At 34.5% G+C, this 18863-nt stretch overlaps 1 protein-coding gene across 4 annotated transcripts in view; it reads left to right on the top strand.

Annotated features, from left to right (window-relative positions):
* SPAG16 (sperm associated antigen 16) overlaps positions 1 to 18863 on the top strand; it is a 1079093-nt gene that overhangs the window by 42854 nt on the left and 1017376 nt on the right. For all 4 annotated transcript variants that reach the window (XM_070771730.1, XM_070771724.1, XM_070771734.1 and 1 more), the window contains 3 exons: positions 9682 to 9789; positions 11570 to 11687; positions 15287 to 15356. In XM_070771730.1, the coding sequence (XP_070627831.1) occupies positions 9682 to 9789; positions 11570 to 11687; positions 15287 to 15356 (296 nt within the window). The remainder of the gene's footprint in view (positions 1 to 9681; positions 9790 to 11569; positions 11688 to 15286; positions 15357 to 18863) is intronic.

The raw sequence follows: 18863 nt of genomic DNA on the forward strand, positions 1-18863 counted from the left end.
AATGAGATGGCTACTAACTGCACGTGGATGTTGACAGAACATGTTGAATCAGGTGACAGTAGGTGCTATGCAGAAAAAGAACACAGGTAAAGGAGACAAATAAATGACACACTGCTTTATACAGGATAGTGAGAGAAGTCCTCTCAGTTATCTGGAAAAACTGAAGGAGAAGGCCATGTGTCAACTTGGGAAAAGGGAATTCCAGACAGAAGGAAAAGGAAATAGTAAGAAACTATGTTGGAGACAGCTTAGCTTGTTGGAGGATGAGTAAGGTGACCATAGTGACTAGATTCATTGGGTAAGTGGTAGAGGCCTTTGTTAGAATTTCCTTTTTTTTTCTCTAAGTGGGATGTGAGGCTAATGGATAGTTTTGAGAAGAATCATAATGTAAAGTGGCTCCTGTATGGAAAGTAGACTGGATGGAGGGACATAATCGAACTAGGGGGAGTATTATATCCTGCATAATCTTATAGGCTGACTTATCTCGTTACTACATAATAATAAGTCAGACCAGTTCCTTATGGAACAATTAGGTCCTTGAAAGGAACACATATGTTGTTATCAAATTCTTCATTACTTACTAACCCCAGTCAAACTTTTACTCAGGATGGATAATAATATCAGGTCAGGTATTAAGGATAGAGTAGCACAAGTGCATACTGTCTGCCACTTATTAGCTATAAAAATATAATTATCTCTCAGTTTTAACATATGTGAGTGGGGTGACATTATCCTTGAGGGCGTCATTTTAAAGTGTTTAACCCAATATCTGTCACATGATAAGTGCTCAGTAAAGTGGCTCAGCTGTAAAATATCCGCCTGCAAAGCAGGAGACCTGAGTTCGATCCCTGGGTTGGGAAGATCCCCTAGGGAAAGGCTACCCATTCCAGTATTCCCGTTCCATACCTGGAGAATTCCATGGACTCTATAGTCCGTGGGGTTGCAAAGAGTCAGACATGACTGAGCCATTTTCACTTTCAGAAGGATTAAATCAATATTCTATATTAAGACATCCTTTTTTTCCCTCCTTTCAGAACACTCACTACAGTTTATGGATATATATATATGCATATGTTTTATTTCCTGTTTCACTTTGTTTATACATCTGAGAGATAAAGATTGTGCTTGTCTTATTCATCACAGTGTAATGAGCATTGTATCTAGTACACAGTATTATTAAGTGGGCGGAATAGCATTATCATCTTCATCAACTTTATTATTAGCAGCACCAGTAACACTGAAGAAAGACCCAAGAGTGGTATCCTTTCCAGAAGTCAGGTATAAGGCAATTTATTTATTTGTTTACATATATTAAGTTTTTAATTCTAAACAAATATCAATCGTATAGAAAGTAAACAAAATAGAATAATGGACCTCATGAGCCAGTCAGACAGTTTCAACACTTATCAACTTTCTGCCATTATTTCCTTTGTTTCCACCCACACTCTACCCCACATTCCATTTATTATTTTTATCATTTTTTGAGTTATAATTTATATAAATTGAAATGTGCATATCTTAGCTACATGAATTTGACAAACAAATGGAGTCTTAATAACCTCCCAACTCATAATATAGAGCATTGCTGTCTATCCAGGGATTTCTTTTGTGTCCCTTCTTTGTCATTCCCTGCCCTGGCAATTAATGTTCTGATTTTATTTTCCACTTTGGATTAGTTTTGCCAGTTGGAGAACTTCATAAATGGAATCACAGAATGTTCATTTCTTTGTGTTTGGCTTCTTCGGCTCATCTAAAGTCTGTAAAATTTATCTGCGATATTTTCATTTATGAGTAATTTGTTCCCTTTTATTGCTAGTTCAGTTCAGTTGCTCATTTGTGTCCAACTGTTTGCGACCCCATGGACTGCAGCACGACAGGCTTCCCTGTCCTCCACTGTCTCCCAGAGTTTGCTCAAATTCATGTCCATTGAGTCGGTGATGATATCTGAATTATTTATTGCTAAGTAGTGTCGTATTGTATAGTGTATACCAGAATTTATTATTACCCTTTTTCTATTGAGTTGTTTCCAGCTACAGTTATCGTGAATGATACTGCTATGAACATTTGTGTACAAGTCTTTTTGTGAAAATGTGTTTTCTTTCTTTTTGGTAAAAACTTGTTGTTCAGTCGCTAAGTCGTGTTTCTTTGTGATCCCATGGACTGCAGCATGCCAGGCTTCCCTGTCCTCCACTGTGTCCCAGAGTTTGCTCAAATTCATGTCCATTGAGTTGGTGGTGATATCTAACCATCTCATCCTCTGCTGCCCCCTTCTCCTTTTTGCTTCCAATCTTTCCCAGCATCAGAGTCTTTTCCAATGAGTTGACTCTTCGTATCAGGTGGCCAAAGTATTGGAGCTTCAGTATCAGTTCTTCCAATGAGTAGTCTGGGTTGATTTCCTTTAGGATTGACTGGTTTGAGAATGTAATATTATAAAGGGTAGACGTTTAAGAAACTACTAGTCCATTTTCCAGTATTCAAGTTGAGTCATTTTACATTGTCAAAAGAAATATATGAGAGCTCTAATTGCTTCATGTTATCACCAACATTGAATTTTGTCAGACTTTTAAATTTCAGCCATTTTAGTGGTTGTATAATGGCAACTTATTGTAGTTTTGATATTCATTTTCCTGATGACTAATGAGACTGATAACATTTTTTTGTGCTTATTGGCCATTCATCCATCCTGATTTTTGTCTAAGTCTTTTGCCTGCATTTTTTTTTTTTTTGCATTAATTGCCCTATTTGTGAGTTGTAAGAGTTCTTTGTATATTGGATACAAATCCTTTGTCAGAATATTTTGAATGTGATACTTTCTGTGTAAGTCTTTTGCCCTTTTTTTTTTTTTGCATCAATTGTTCTATTTGTGAGTTTTAGGAGTTCTTTATATGTTTTGGATACAAATCCTTTGTCAGAATATTTTGAATATTTTTTCTAGTTTTGGCTCAATTCTTCAATTTCTTACTGGTGTCTTTGGATGAGCAGAAGTTTTAAATTTTAATAAAATCTTAATTTATCTTTTTTAGAATACTGCTTTTGATATTTTGGCTAAGATACCATTGCCTACTTCCAGGTTAAAGAACTATTCTCTTTTCTTCTAAATCCTTTAAAGATTTAGAGCTTGTATTTCAGCCTACTTTAATTTTTGTACAATCTGTGAGGTAGAAACTAGAGATAAATTTTCTTTTCAATAGATATTCATTATTCCATAACCATTCTTAGAAAGTTTTCATTCTTCATTGAATTTCTTTGGCATTTTTGTTGAAAATCAGTTTCACTCTGTAATTGTGGGTCAGTTTCTATTTTCTGTTCCATTCACCTATTTGTTTATCCTTATGCTAATGTTAATACTACACTCTTGATTCCTGCAAGTTTAAGTTCTTAAAGTCAGATAGATTAGTCTTCCAACTTTGTTTTTGTTTTTTAAAGATTGTTTAGCTATTCTAGATCCTGTATTTTCATATAAACTTTAGATTCACTGTGTCAGTTTTTATTGAAAGACTGGCGTGGCATTAGAATTGAGTTCAATCTGTTAAAATTTGGGAAGAATGTGTACGTGTGTGTATACACATATATTTTCATATCCATACATTTTAGGGGGATGGATTGATGTATTCATATGTTTTAGTGTTCTATTTGGAGAAGGCAATGGCACCCCACTCCAGTACTCTTGCCTGGAAAATTCCATGGGCGGAGGAGCCTGGTAGGCTGCAGTCCATGGGGTCGCTAAGAGTCAGACACGACTGAGCGACTTCACTTTCACTTTTCACTTTCATGCATTGGAGAAGGAAATGGCAACCCACTCCAGTGTTCTTGCCTGGAGAATCCCAGGGACAGGGGAGCCTGGTGGGCTGCCGTCTATGGGGTCGCACAGAGTCAGACACGACTGAAGCGACTTAGCAGCAGCAGCAGCAGTGTTCTATTTGTATATCTCATTCCAGTTATTAGATTATCTTAAATACTGTATATTCGTGAAGAAGCTTGATATTTGTGCCTTTTACATCTAATTATCTAATATATTCACTTTTTGTTACATTATGAGCTCCATATAGTAGGGAATTATCTTGTGCTCAGTATATACTCAGGCCTTGTAGCTGTGCCTGACAAATATGAGGGGCTTATGTGAATGTATGTTTTTAACATTTTGGCTCTTTAGTTAAGTTTCCAATAATTTTTTGAGTAGTTGATTGATGATTTTTGCCTCTTTCATAGTATTCCTTAGGAGTAGGCATCCTTTCCCTTTCATGATGGTAATTTATATAACTTCCTCCAGAGCTAAGTCTTGCTCATTTAAAATACTGTCTTCCTTTGCTGGGCTTTTATGTTAAGAAAATACAATTCAGGCCAGAAAAGTTTTATTGAGAGTCCTAAAGTTGGTGATGGACAGGGAGGCCTGGCGTGCTGCGATTCATGGGGTCGCAAAGAGTCGGACACGACTGAGCGACTGAACTGAACTGAAAGATTAGCAGGAATAATACTGACTGGAACTACTAAATAGAAGATAAAAATCTACCATTTTAAAATTAATGAAATGCTTGATTTTATCTTCTGTCAGAAAATATAGACATAAGGAAAATTAATGGCTATTAATATTAAGAAAATATTAGGTGCTTTACTAATGGACCCTAATTTCACTTACAAAATTCACTTCTATGAAAGGTCAGACAGTACCCAGCTTTTCTGAAGACCTATTTAATTTAATGACTTTCAGAAACACACACTGTGGATAAAGATAATAATGGGACCCATAAAATTTCATGCTTTAATGTTTAGGTAATTGCTTGTTAAATTAAGAAGGTATTTTTTCCAGATATATGTGTATCCCTGTCTTTTTTTGGTTAAGAATATAATGAAAGTTTAAATCTAATACAGTTGTGTGGCATTTTTACCACCTGACAATTATTCCAGTATTAATTGTAGTGGGTTAAACTAATTTATTTCTAACCAATTGAAGAGAATAAAATAGTTGTTAATTGTACTGTTATCAAAAATCACTTTGATTCAAGTTTACATGTGAGAAAAATGCACAACAAAGATGGCCTACTTTGATTGGTACGTGGAAACCAGAAAATGTTTATATGGTACCTTTTGCCAAATTGTGGAAACAATAACTCGACAAATCTATTATTAAATGGTCACTCCAAAATACTTAGTTAAAGCTATTCAGTTAATAAAAATTATTTTACTGGGAGCATTCAGCTAAAAATAACTTTTTAGATACACTATTAAATTATATTTATATGTTAAACATGGAGTTTTGGGGACAGTGCTTTTATAGTGTGAAACATATGAGTATCTTGCTATTTTATTTTATTTTTTTTTTAGTTTATGTTTCCTTTTTTTTTTTTGAACTTTTTTAAAAATTTTATTTTATTTTTAAACTTTACATAATTGTATTAGTTTTGCCAAATATCAAAATGAATCCACCACAGGTATTTATATATTTTGATTTGCTGCTTTCCTGAAATGGCTAAGTTAATTAGTTATTCTGTGATCTCATTAAGAAAAAGCATTTAAGTAGTGTGTTCTTTATGAACAAATCTAAATAGAATATCAAGTTCATTGTACTTGAAATAGAATTTCTATATTTTGTATGTCTTAATAAAATTCATCTTTTAAACACAAAGATGCTCTACTAATAAAAAATACTAGATAGTTTAAATATTAATTGTATATATGATTATTTCAAACTTTAGTTTTTGTAAAACTTCTATTTTTCTTTTATTAAGCAGTTGGGCAGCAGAAAGTTCATAATAGGAGAAGCATCACCATGAAATGAATTTAAATTGTTTTACTGAGTAGACTTCATTTTTGCAAACAGAAAGCAAATCTCTGAAAACCAATTTAATGGTCAGAAAGGCTTTAAGGTCCAATACTTCAATCAGTTCCTATGCTTTCTTTCCTGGGATGAGTACAATAGGACTTAAAATGTATATTTAAAAAGTGAGTTAATGCAGTGCTACACATTTGTGGTTCTGCCCAAGAAACTTTCAGCATTATTTTTCTGTTTTTTTTTTTTTTTAACCTATTATGGTTCACATTTCAGATAAGATAAAAAATATATAAGCTCATTAAGTAATAAATTAAGTTGTTGAAAATGATATAGCTTTTAGTAGTTCAGTTCAGTTCAGTTGTCAGTCATGTCTGACTCTTTGCGACCCCATGAGTTGCAGCACGCTAGGCCTCCCTGTCCATCACCAACTCCCGGAGATCACCCAGACTCTTGTCCATCGAGTCGGTGATACCATCCAGCCATCTCATCCTCTGTCATCCCCTTCTCCTTCTGCCCCCAATCCTTCCCAGCATCAGAGACTTTTCCAGTGAGTCAACTCTTTGCATGAGGTGGCCAAAGTATTGGAGTTTCAGCTTCAGCATCAGTCCTTCCAAAGAAATCCCAGAGCTGATCTCCTTCAGAATGGACTGGTTGGATCTCCTTGCAGTCCAAGGTACTCTCAAGAGTCTTCTCCAACACCACAGTTCAAAAGCATCAATTCTTTGGTGCTCAGCTTTCTTCACAGTCCAACTCTCACATCCTTACATGACCACAGGAAAAACCAGAGCCTTGACTAGATGGACCTTTGTTGGCAAAGTAATGTTTCTGCTTTTCAATATGCTATCTAGGTTGGTCATAACTTTTCTTCCAAAGAGTAAGTGTCTTTTAATTTCATGGCTGCAGTCACCATCTGCAGTGATTTTGGAGCCCCCCCAAAATAAAATCTGACACTGTTTCCACTGTTTCCCCATCTATTTCCCATGAAGTGATGAGACCAGATGCCATGATCTTTGTTTTCTGAATGTTGAGCTTTAAGCCAACTTTTTCATTCTCTTCTTTTACTTTCATCAAGAGGCTTTTTAGTTCCTCTTCACTTTCTGCCATAAGGGTGGTGTCATCTGCATATCTGAGGTTATTGATATTTCTCCCAGCAATCTTGATTCCAGCTTGTGCTTCTTCCAGTCCAGCGTTTCTCATGATGTATTCTGCATAGAAGTTAAATAAGCAGGGTGACAATATACAGCCTTGACGTACTCCTTTTCCTATTTGGAACCAGTCTGTTGTTCCATGTCCAGTTCTAACTGTTAGTAGACTCAAACTAAATGTTTATAAAGTTTAAATTCTTTTATAAAGATATACAGTGTTAATAATAATCATATATCTTGATATTTTTCATTCATTAGAGCATATTTAACAACTGGCATACCCCCTATTTTAGGTAGATAAATGTAGCTATTTGAGGAATTGAATGTATCTGTTCTACTGTACTAAATAATAAATAATATCATGATAATAGTGATAACAATTACAGAAATATTTATTGAATATTTTTATGTGTTGTATAGCATATAAGACACTTTAAGCACTTTTCTTTAAAATGAATGGGAATTCAGGTAATGTTCCTGTGCTTTCAAAAGAAAATATCAATTCAGCCATTTATCTTTTCCAGTCACTCTTCTTAAACTGTCTCTTCCTTTTCACTCTCCACTCTCATCAGTATTAGGCACATTTTAGTGGCAGACGAATTCTCCCTTTTTTCCCTCCATCTTCACTTATATATATAACACAGAGTTAAAACCTGGAAAGAATAAATTATTTTTCCAATAGTTGACTATTCCACAGATGATTTTTCAAGTGTGAATATTTTAATCAACATTTGCCTGTATGCCTTTAAGATTGTTGTCATGGAAATGAAGTTGAGGGTCAGATGGTTAGACTATGAAGTACTATGACACATTGTTTATTTACATGTGATCAAAACTAAAACATTGACAGTAGAATGAGGAATAATACAGGTAATCCCTAATCAGTGGGAGATGGTGGGGACAAAGAAGGAAATATGGAAGAATGGAAAAGACACTTTTACCATATTCTGTGTGTGACTTGATCTTGCATTAAGAAGTCTTTTTAATCATAATAATATGTGCCATCACAAGTCTGAAAACCTAAACTCATACCACTTTGGCAGCTTCCCAGTCACCATTCCTCAATGATTATTCTCATATAGGTCCTAAAGAAGAAATCTATTGCACCCATTTATTTCATATGAATCTGAATTTTGAAATATGAGAGGTAGATTTATTCCATTCTGAACCTTTTGTGAGCTGTCAGTACTCTAATTCAGTCCATCCATTTTTTAGAATGTGAGAATCTCAATGGAGTAGCACTTTGTCAGTTAACTAAGACTTTTAGATAACATTTTTCTATTATAAAGTATACTTTATACTGTTATATTGAAATTGACTTATATTGTAGTGGTGGATAAAAAATTCCCATTAATTTTCTTCACATATGACTTGGGATTAAAAAGAATACTCTTGCTTGCTTTATGCCAGGGATCTGCAGAAGATACATCTAGTTAAAGAATGCTTCTATGTCACAGCACTGACGTTGGAGTCTTTTCTCATTAAGTTACCAGTTATTTGTAATATGTAATATGATCTGTAGGTGGTATAGGCTTTTCACATGCCTTACCAGAATGAATTCTTGATTTTTCTAGAATTTATATATATATACACATATTTTTTTTACAAATATCTGAACTAAGTAACCCACTTAACCATGTATTCAAGCAAGTTCAGAATTAAATTTGGTTAAGTCTTTTAGTTCATTTGTAATTATTTTGAATTATTCTATTTTGTATATATTTCAATCTTATAAACATAGTGTCTTTGAAAATAGATGGATTGTAAGTTATTGTGGAAAAATACCTTTAATTTTCTTTATTTAAATGAAATGTGAATGACTGATATTTTTGAAACTACAGGTTTTAGCTTGTTCATCCCCCCATCCCCATATGTTATGTTGGTAGGCATATTTCAATGAAAATTATAGTGGAATTTTTGATTTTAAATTATCTTTTGAATTATGCAGTACTGGATTTAGTTCAGTTCAGTCACTCAGTCGTGTCTGACTCTTTGCAACCCCACGAACCGCAGCACGCCAGGCCTCGCTGTCCGTCACCAACTCCCGGAGTTCACCCAAATTCATGTCCATCGAGTCGGTGATGCCATCCAACCATCTCATCCTCTGTTGTCTCCTTCTCCTCCTGCCCTCAATCTTTCCCAGCATCAGGGTCTTTTCAAATGAGTCAGCTCTTCGCATCAGGTGGCCAAAGTATTGGAGTTTCAGGTTCAACATCAGTCCTTCCAATAAACACCCAGGACTGATCTCCTTTAGGATGGACTGGTTGGATCTCCTTGCAGTCCAAGGGACTCTTAAGAGTCTTCTCCAACACCACAGTTCAAAAGCATCAGTTCTTCGGTGCTCAGCTTTTTTCACAGTCGAACTCTCACATCCATATATGACCACTGGAAAAACCATAGCCTTGACTAGATGGACTTTTGTTGACAAAGTAATGTCTCTGCTTTTTAATATGCTGTCTAGGTTGGTTATAACTTTCCTTCCAAGGAGTAAGCGTCTTTAATTTCAATACTGAAGTCACCATCTGCAGTGATTTTGGAGCCCCCCAAAATAAAGTCAGCCACTGTTTCCACTGTCTCCCCATCTATTTGCCATGAAGTGATGGGACTGGATGCCATGATCTTAGTTTTCTGAATGTTGAGCTTTAAGCCATCTTTTTCACTCTCCTCTTTCACTTTCATACTGGATTAGAACTGATAAATATTTTTTCAGAAAAGAATAGCAATGAATTTTAAGGTGGTTGTTATTTGTTATTTTTATTTTTACAGCAAGGCCAGAGAAGATTTGTTGAAAACTCAGAAAGAACGTGATTTTCATCGAATGCACCACAAGAGAATAGTCCAGGAGAAAAACAAATTAATTAATGACCTCAAAAGGTAAGCTGCTGATATTTGTTGGCCTATTTATTAAATAATTATTTAACTATTTTAAGCAATTTGGCCATAGAAGGATGTTCCAGGTAAAGTCATTCATTGAGTATTTATTGAGCATTTACTGTGTGCCAGGCTCTATACCATGTGTTTGAAATAGAAAGATGAACAAATTTAGGTCCTTGCTCTTAGAGTTCCCAGGGATTATTAAGGTGTGTGATGGGAGAGTAGCTAAGTAGAAATACAGTGAAATATACTGTTTGTTGCTATGCCAGCCAAGAAGTTGTCACCTGAGTCAGATTGGAGAGTGAGAGGGTTCAGGGACCTATATCTAAAGGAAATTAATTATAAAGTATGAGTTAACAGAGTGAAAGAATGGAGTCAGCATGCTGTGCAAAGGCACCAGGTCATTGGAGGAACATGACAATATTCACCAGATTCTTAGGCATAGAGAGTAAAGTACAGAAGCAGCTGACCACCCCTGACTACCTTCCCCTCAAAATAAAAATTTATAATCTCTAACTAAAATTCTCCTTTGCTTGTTCTAGGGAGTGCTGCCTAATGGCACTTTCTGTTATGTTATTAATAATTTATATCTACACTGTCCCATATGATAGTCACTAGTCACATCCTTTACTAAGCACTTTCACAGAGGCTAGTACAACTGATGAATTAGATTTCTGATGTTTATTTAATTGTAATTAATTTAAGCTTAAATTTAAATATCCACATTTGAACAGCATGACTTTGGGATGGTCATGATAACTGCTGTATTTTGTAGTGGTTATGGTCATTGTGGCTATTATGATTTCTTAATCATAGCCTATCCTGTGGAGCTTCAGAATCAATATACTTTCAACTTAGCAGTATGTTAGAAATTAGCATTTTTCTGATTTTTCTTAATTGAATCCCTGTAGAAATAAGTACCACTTTAATAAGAGAGAGACTGCATTAACTTGGGGAAAAAAAAAAGACCTTGAGAGTGTGAGAGTCATTAAGTCATTGACTTAATCAATTCTTTTGGTCTCATATATTAGCCTTATTTTTGTGTGTTTTTGGTTCATAAAATTGTTCCAAGTCCATAAAAATTCAGAAAAAAAAAATGAAATGGTCTGTTTTCCTCTTAACAAAACATTGATTGAGAAGTAGTACAATGTAATGAAAAGAGCTTATATTTTGAAATCAAATAAACATTGGAAGCTTGGCTCCACTACTTACATTTGTGTGCTCATTGTAATTCTGCTTCTTATCTGTGAAAACTGTGATGATAAAAGTGCCTAATACAATGTCTGGAACAAAACAGATAGCATAATATTCAACAAACACATTGTAGAATATATATACAAAAGAATAAAATACTTAATTTTCTTAATAGGTTATTCATACTTGTTTCCAAGACCATCCTTAATTTTGATGTGAATAACACTCTATTTAATCATCCATTGTTTGTAGCCCTTGTCTTGTTGAAAATTGTTTTTGAATTAAATAAACTGAAATTTTCTTTTCTGTCGATGAATGGCAGTGACTTCTGGGTGCATACTTGAATAGAGCAAAAGGAAATAGACAACTAACCAACTCAAGAGAAAGGTGACTGTTCCACCACCAGCCAGGTTGCTGGGAAGCTACATGACAAATAATACTTCTTATACTTCTTGGCTTTGTTGTATTGATATGGTTTTCACTTTTCATTCAAATGCAAAAAATAGGAGAAAAGAGGTTCATAATGTTAAGTGGAAATCACTGATTTAGCTCAATTACCCTTTATGATGCCCTTTATTTTCTATAGATTGAAGTTACATTATGCATCATATGAACCAGCTATAAGAGTATTACATGAAAAGCACCATGCTTTACTGAAGCAGAAAATGCTGACCTCTTTGGAAAGGGACAGAGCAATAGGACAGGTAAAGAGACCATCCGAGCTACCTGGAAATGATATTTAACCATTTATTTTTTTATAACATTATCAGAAATATTGGTTCTTGTTTCTGAGTTAAATTTTAAATGATTTTCACCAATTGTCATGTAAAAAAGATTCATTTGGAAACATCCAGGAAAATATTTTATCCACTTTAAAAATACAAAGATTATTATTGAATTAAAATTACTTAATTAAAATATAACTTTTTAGGAGATTATTAAAATATTGTTAGAGGGAAAACCTGAGCCATTAAAACATAACAACACTTAGACTGGGTTTTAAATGCCATCTATGATGGCTGTAAACCTGGACCTTACCTAAACACTTTAAATTCAGATTTTTCATACATAACATATAGCCATAATGACCTATCTTTTAACATTGTTGTGAAATAGATGGATAGAGCCTCCATGCAGTTTCCTCCTAAATGAATATTTGAAACAACTAGTTACTGACTCAATTTTCAGTCATTTCTGCTATTGACATCCCTTTTCTTCCTGTTGTACGACTAAAGTGACTTAGCAGCAGCAGCAGCAGCAGCAGCCTTTGGGTGGTAGAGTGAGGGATAGCTAGTATAGAGTGCAAGAATAATAAAACAATGTTTCTTGGTCATGGTGAAAATATGTAACAGTTGACTAGAAAGTATAAAACTGCTACTATGCTTAGCATTCTTTTATTTTTTCTGGAGATACTGATTTTTGGCCAGACTTTCAGAAGCTACAGAAGTTTGCACAATGGTTGCAAAAGCATGAATGATTTTATTAAGGCACACATTAATCAAATGTATATTGTCTTTTCTTGAGTGTAATTCTTAGTTACTGAAATGAGAACATGACTTGTCTCCTTCTTTGTGCTTGAAATTTAATTGTGTGTTCTTGAATATATGAATTATGATTTGCAATTTTATGGCACTATATTGTCAAATCTTCAGAACTTCACCACTTTGCTCCTTTTCATCTAACCTGTTCCTACAGCCTCCTAACAGGAGGCACATTTCTGTTGTCAGGAACACTATGAGCTAGATTCAGGTTGCTCTTGCTGCTTTTCCTGCCACAAACCAACTCAGACTTTTGCTACTGTCTTCCTCTCCTTCCCCCTGTGTTCTCATGCTCATCTTCCTGTTACTCTTCTCCCAGGAGGAACTCATCAGTGACCTGGCCATATATTCCCAAGTGACCACATGTGTTTAGTAGGACAGAGCACTCATACTAAGTTTCACTACTCAAGGGTATCAGGGCCTTCTAGCACTCATGATGGCAAGTGCCTCCACTCCCCTCCAGATTGTTGATTTCTCCATCTGCCACTGGTGTCTATCACTGGATCTTCTAGTCAGTATCTTTGTGATCAGGGATAAGTTAACTTCCTAATGGCCATCAGTTCCCCTGTCTCTAATATGAAGTTAGATCAGGCCATATTGAGACATATTTAGGCTGCGTACAGTCTTTGGTTCTCAAAATTTTCACCACTGGTTTAGTTAAGCTCAAGATGAGAAGTGGTAGGAGTCAGTCCTAGCTGTGCTGCAAAGTAGCCATGTGAACATTCAGGTAATTTTATATATATGTCTCTTTTCTTACACATTAAGCAAAGGTAAAATTACTTGCCTTATGATTTATATGTATCTAAAGTAAAAACATGTTTAAAAATGAAAATCATTCTATGAGGAAGGGTTGAATTTTACACATTCAGATGTATAAAGGACTATATCTACAACTTATTTTGTCTTTCAACTGTTATTCCCACTGAAGATGAAATAAAACATAACCTGCTATTAAAGACTATACAGTCTCTTTGAATTTAACATAGGGTATTTGGATGTTATATTAACTGATTATTTAGCTAAAGCATAACAATCAGTGTTAATTTTCAGTCTTCAAATAGCCTCCTCTTCTCACTCTTCTCAGATGACACCTAGTGCAAGGGACATTTGTGTATCCACTGGCCCAGAGTCTACATGGTGTCCTCCTGGTCGTCACTTTCTAGTGGTTTGGTTATATTCCTGGTGCTTAGGCACATGGTTCTGTGTGGTTCTTCTGAGTGTGAACCTAATATAACTTGCTTATTCTATGGCTTCTGCCACAGCATCCGTAAGATCCTTAACATCTCTGACCTCATTGACCTGTGTCTCATTCACTGTCATTTCCTTGAAAGTGAAGTGAAAAAGTCACTCAGTCTTTGTGACCCCATGGACCATACAGTCCATGGAATTCTCCAGGAGATCTTCCCAACCCTTTTCATTTCCTTAAAAAACTTATCTTAATGGCCACTTAGCTTAGTGTGTTTTCTCAAATACTTTGTATGAAAAAGGGTTAGATTGTAGAATTTTTAATGCTATTTAGTTCGTATATAAAAGAGCGAAAGTATACTGTGAGATGACAAAAATCTAATAAGTATGTGTTTCCAAATTCTTTTGATAGATAATAAACAATGTGGTCACTTTTAAATTTATTTAAATCTTATGGAAACATCTGTAATTTAATTATTTTCAACTTTACAAAATTCCTCCAAATGTCCAAAATTTGGAATTAGAGCCCCATTTTTGAAAAAAGATAAAATATAATTTATTTTTAGTATATATATATATAATAAATTACATGTTATCTTTTTTGGATCATGGGGTTCAGTTCAAGAAATATTCTAAAAATACATGTGTATATATATGTACGTGTATATATATATATATATATATATACACACATGTATTTCTAGGTCTATCTGCTGAGAGGCTCTAAAATAATGACACTGCAGTTTCTAATACTATTCTCCTGTAAGAGGAAGTGGTGCTTCTTGAAGTGGCTGATAGTAGTCTGGGTGAAGCAAATACAAGATGAGCCTGGGTGAGCATTTGAGGCATCTTGTTGTGCTAGAAAGTAGGAGATATTCATAAAGTAAAAAAGAAAACAAAGAAAGAAGGAAGGATTAACTACTACTCAGTGACAGTAGAAAAGTATGTGTATCTGTATATAATTAAACATGATATTTTTTGTTGGTATAATCATATGAGGGATGAGACAGCTCTTTAAGGTTGAATTTTTAATTTAAATCTATTGTTCAGGAAATATAGGTAAATATATATGCCACCAAACTCACAAATGTTCTTAACTATAAAATAAGTTTAATAAAACAAGGAGTGTTTGTGGGTAGAAAATGAGCTAAGAGTTTTTAGGATAGCAACAGTCTCTTCATATTTACTTCACAAGTAATATTTACCTCATCTCTTCATGGATATGAAGATGAATTAGGCTATTGTGAAGCAGTTTCAACAGAGGAGAAAACTCAAAGTAGAGACCTGAATAATTATCATTAAAAGTGTGTGGCAAGTATTCTTGGTTCAGGAAACTCTATTGTGAAATAAGTGTTTCAAATGTTTGCCCATAATAGATACTTACTTCTTCCTGTGAACTTGAATTTAGACTTAAAATTATGTTTTCTTTTATTGCAATTAATATTTACGTTTTTAAAATACATAGGAATTAATGTAAGAGAGATAATATTTCCTATATTTTAAAATCAGTATTTAAGCATTTTAACCCATTTTGGACTCATTTAGCATATAACCTCTTACCTTTGGATTTTACTTTTTAGATTTCTGGACTTCAAGAAACACTGAAGCATATGGAAATAGGGCATAGTTACCGTGCTCCTGAATTTAGAGGTAAAATTCAAATATGAAAAAACTAACTTATTATTGCTTGGTGATGTCTCAGTCTTGTCAGAACTCAAGTTATTCATTTGAGTAATTATTTACCATGAGTGAATACATGGTATGGTAATTTTCATAAACTAAAATGCTAATGAAAAGATCAAGAAGAAATATAGAATAGGAAATTGTATAAATTACTTTTAGAGAAAAATAGGGGTAAACTATTTTTTTTACTGCTTCTGCTTCTGGCCCTGATGGAGTATCTTGTACCAGACTAGCCTTCTCCTCATAAATAACTGTAAAATTATATTTGAGGCAATTATTTTTAGGCATTGGAAAGCATCACAAGTCACAGAATGCAAATGTTAGAGGGAAAATTTATAAGTTGAACTTCATTATCACCATGGCTGGGAAAACTTCCAAACCAAACTCTATGTAGCTGGAGGTAGAGAAGAGCATGGCAGTCCTGTATGAACTGAAAAGGCAAAGACTATAGTTCATAAGTTGTTGAAGCATCTAGAATCTGTAGGAAAGGGTACCAGATAAGAGGGTGCTGAAATGAATAGTGGCCTTGTTTATGAGGGAGTTTACTATGACTAGTTAGGTAATGGCTGGGCTAGGTATGCAGGACTACCTGATACTTACCAGAGAGAGAAGACTCTACAGGATTAAGAGAAGACCAGTGGTCTATATTTCTGTTTTGTGCCAGTACCATACTGTTTTGATTACTGTAGTTTGTAGTATAGTTTGAAATCATGGAGCTTGATTCCTTCAGCTCTTTTTTTCCCCAAAATTGCTTTGGCTGTTCTAGAGATTGTCATGCTGAGTTAAGTCAGTCAGACAGAGAAAGACAAGTATTATATTATAAATCTTATGTGTGGAATCCAAAAAGTTGGTACAAATGAACTTATCTATAAAATAAAGAGTTATAGATATAGAAAGCAAACTTATGGTTACCAGTGGGTAAGAAGGGGGAGAATAAATTGGGAGATTGGGACTGACATATATGCACTACTATATATAAAATTGATAACTAATAAAGACCTTTTGTATAGCACAGGGAACTCTACTCAACACTCTGCAATGACCTGAATGGGAAATAATCTAAAAATGAGTGCATATATATATGCACACATACACACACACACACACACACACACACATATATATATATATATATAAAACTGATTCACTTTGCTGTACACCTGAAATTACCACAACATTGTAACCAACTGTGAAAAGTGAAAAAGTGAAAGTGTTAGTTGCTCAGTCATGTCCTACTGTTAGTGATCCTATGGGTTGTAGCCAGCCAAGCTCCTCTGTCCATGGAATTCTCCAGGCAAGGAAACTGGAGTGGATAGCCATTCCTTTCTCCAGGGTATTTTCCCAACCCAGGGATCAAACCTAGGTCTCTCACATTGCAGGCAGATTCTTTACCATATAAGCCAAAACTATACTCCAGTACAAAATAAAATACAGTAGAAAACAAGAGAGAGAGAGGGAGAGAGGGGACCAGGGATTCTAGATAGCAAGCAGTGCTGGGATACATTGGCTTTCTGGCCATGTCTGGATGCAGACATGTTTGCATCCAACAAAGATGTTGAATATTGTTTTCAACACCTTGGTAACACAGTATTAACATTAAGCTTCCTGTGGAGGCTCACTGGTAAGAATGTGCCTTCCAGGGTAGGAGCTGCTGGAGATGTGGGTTCAATCCCTGGGTTGGGAAGATCCCCTAGAGAAGGAATTAGCAACCTACTCCAGTATTCTTGCCTAAGAAATCCTATAATTTCTGCTTAATACAAAGGTTAAGATTTCTTCTTCTTAATTTTTTTAAAAGAATGACTGATAAAAACTGAAATTATAGTGTTGTAAAATAATGTTTATAAGGTATATAAAGGATAAGAAAATAATAATTTTGGGGGAAGTGCAAATGTTCTATATTTTGATTTTGGTGGTTATATGCCTACTTATCTTCAAAACTTACCCAACTCTACACTTAAAATGTATGTATTTTATTTTATGTAAATTATATCTCAATATTGTTAATTTACAAAAGAATGATAGAAAAATCTAAAATACAGAAAGGCTGAAAAAGGGTACATTTTTAACAAAAATTATGTTACTTCCAGATGACTGTTCATTGTGTTTTCTGATTAATTAAGCTTAAAAGAAATATGTAGCACACTCATATTCAAAACTTTTTCTTAGCCTTGATTCAATCATTCCTATCTTAATTTATATTAAAAAAATATCAATTATGCTCAGTGATGCCTAGAGATTCTATGCACAGTGATGATTATTGCACTCATATTTATAGTAACAAAACCATACAAGGAGTCTTAATCCTTAACCATAAGTGAATATTTCAATCTAGTTGATCATACAATACTAGAAAGTCTTTAAAAATCATGCATAAGGAAATGTTCATGTTACAATATTAATGTTAAGAATAAAAACATATGGTATCAGATCATGTCTGTTAAATATGAGAGAGACTGAAAAATATTTACATAATTTTGTGTGATGTGCTTATTTTTTCCTTTTTTCCTTACTGCATTTTTTTCAAAGAATATGTATTTCTGTTTACATCAAAAGTTACTTTTTTCATATGTAGATAATTTTTAGAAGATGTTGACTAGAAAAAAAGATACATGCAACCTAAATGTTGAGAGTTAGATTTTTTTAGAAGAGAGTATCTCAGGTGCCCCAGAGAACAACCTCCAAGGAGTGGGGAGGAGCCAGGCTATATACAAGTTTGCAGCAAGGTGACATGTACTCTGAATATTAAAAGATTACTCTTAATTAAGAAAATCCAAATCTCTCATAAGAAGAGATTTAGCGGTCTTCTATGCATGGGAAACAGTATGAAAAGGCAAAAAGATATGACACTGAAAGATGAACTCCCCAGGTCATTAGTGCCCAATATGAAGAGTGGAGAAATAGCTCCAGAAGGAATGAAAAGGCTAAGCAAAAGTGGAAACAACACCCAGTTGTGGATGTGTCTGGTGGTGAAAGTAAGTCCAATGCAGTAAAGAACAAATATTGCATAGGAACCTGGAATGTTAGGTCCATGAATCAAGGTAAATTCGAAGTGGTCAAACAGGAGATGGCAAAAATGTACATTGACATTTTAGAAATCAGTGAACTAAAATGGACCAGAATAGGCAAATTTAATTCACATGACCGTTACATCTACTACTGTGGGCAAGAATCCCTTAGAAGAAATGGAGCAGCCCTCAGTCAAAAAACAGTCTGAAATGCAATACTTGGATGCAATCTCAAAAACAACCGAATGGTCTCGGTTCATTTCCAAGGCAAACCATTCAGTATCAAAGTAACCCAAGTCTATGCCCCAACCATTAATGCTGAAAGCTAAAATTGAATGGTTCTGTGAAGACCTACATGATCTTCTAGAAATAACAGCAAAAAAAAAAAAAAAAAAAGTCCTTTCCATCATAGGGAACTGGAAGGCAAAAGTAGGAAGTCAAGAGATACCTGGAATAACAGGCAAGTTTG

Source organism: Bos indicus, chromosome 2 (genome assembly GCF_029378745.1).
Source record: "Bos indicus isolate NIAB-ARS_2022 breed Sahiwal x Tharparkar chromosome 2, NIAB-ARS_B.indTharparkar_mat_pri_1.0, whole genome shotgun sequence".
Taxonomy (NCBI): domain Eukaryota; kingdom Metazoa; phylum Chordata; class Mammalia; order Artiodactyla; family Bovidae; genus Bos; species Bos indicus.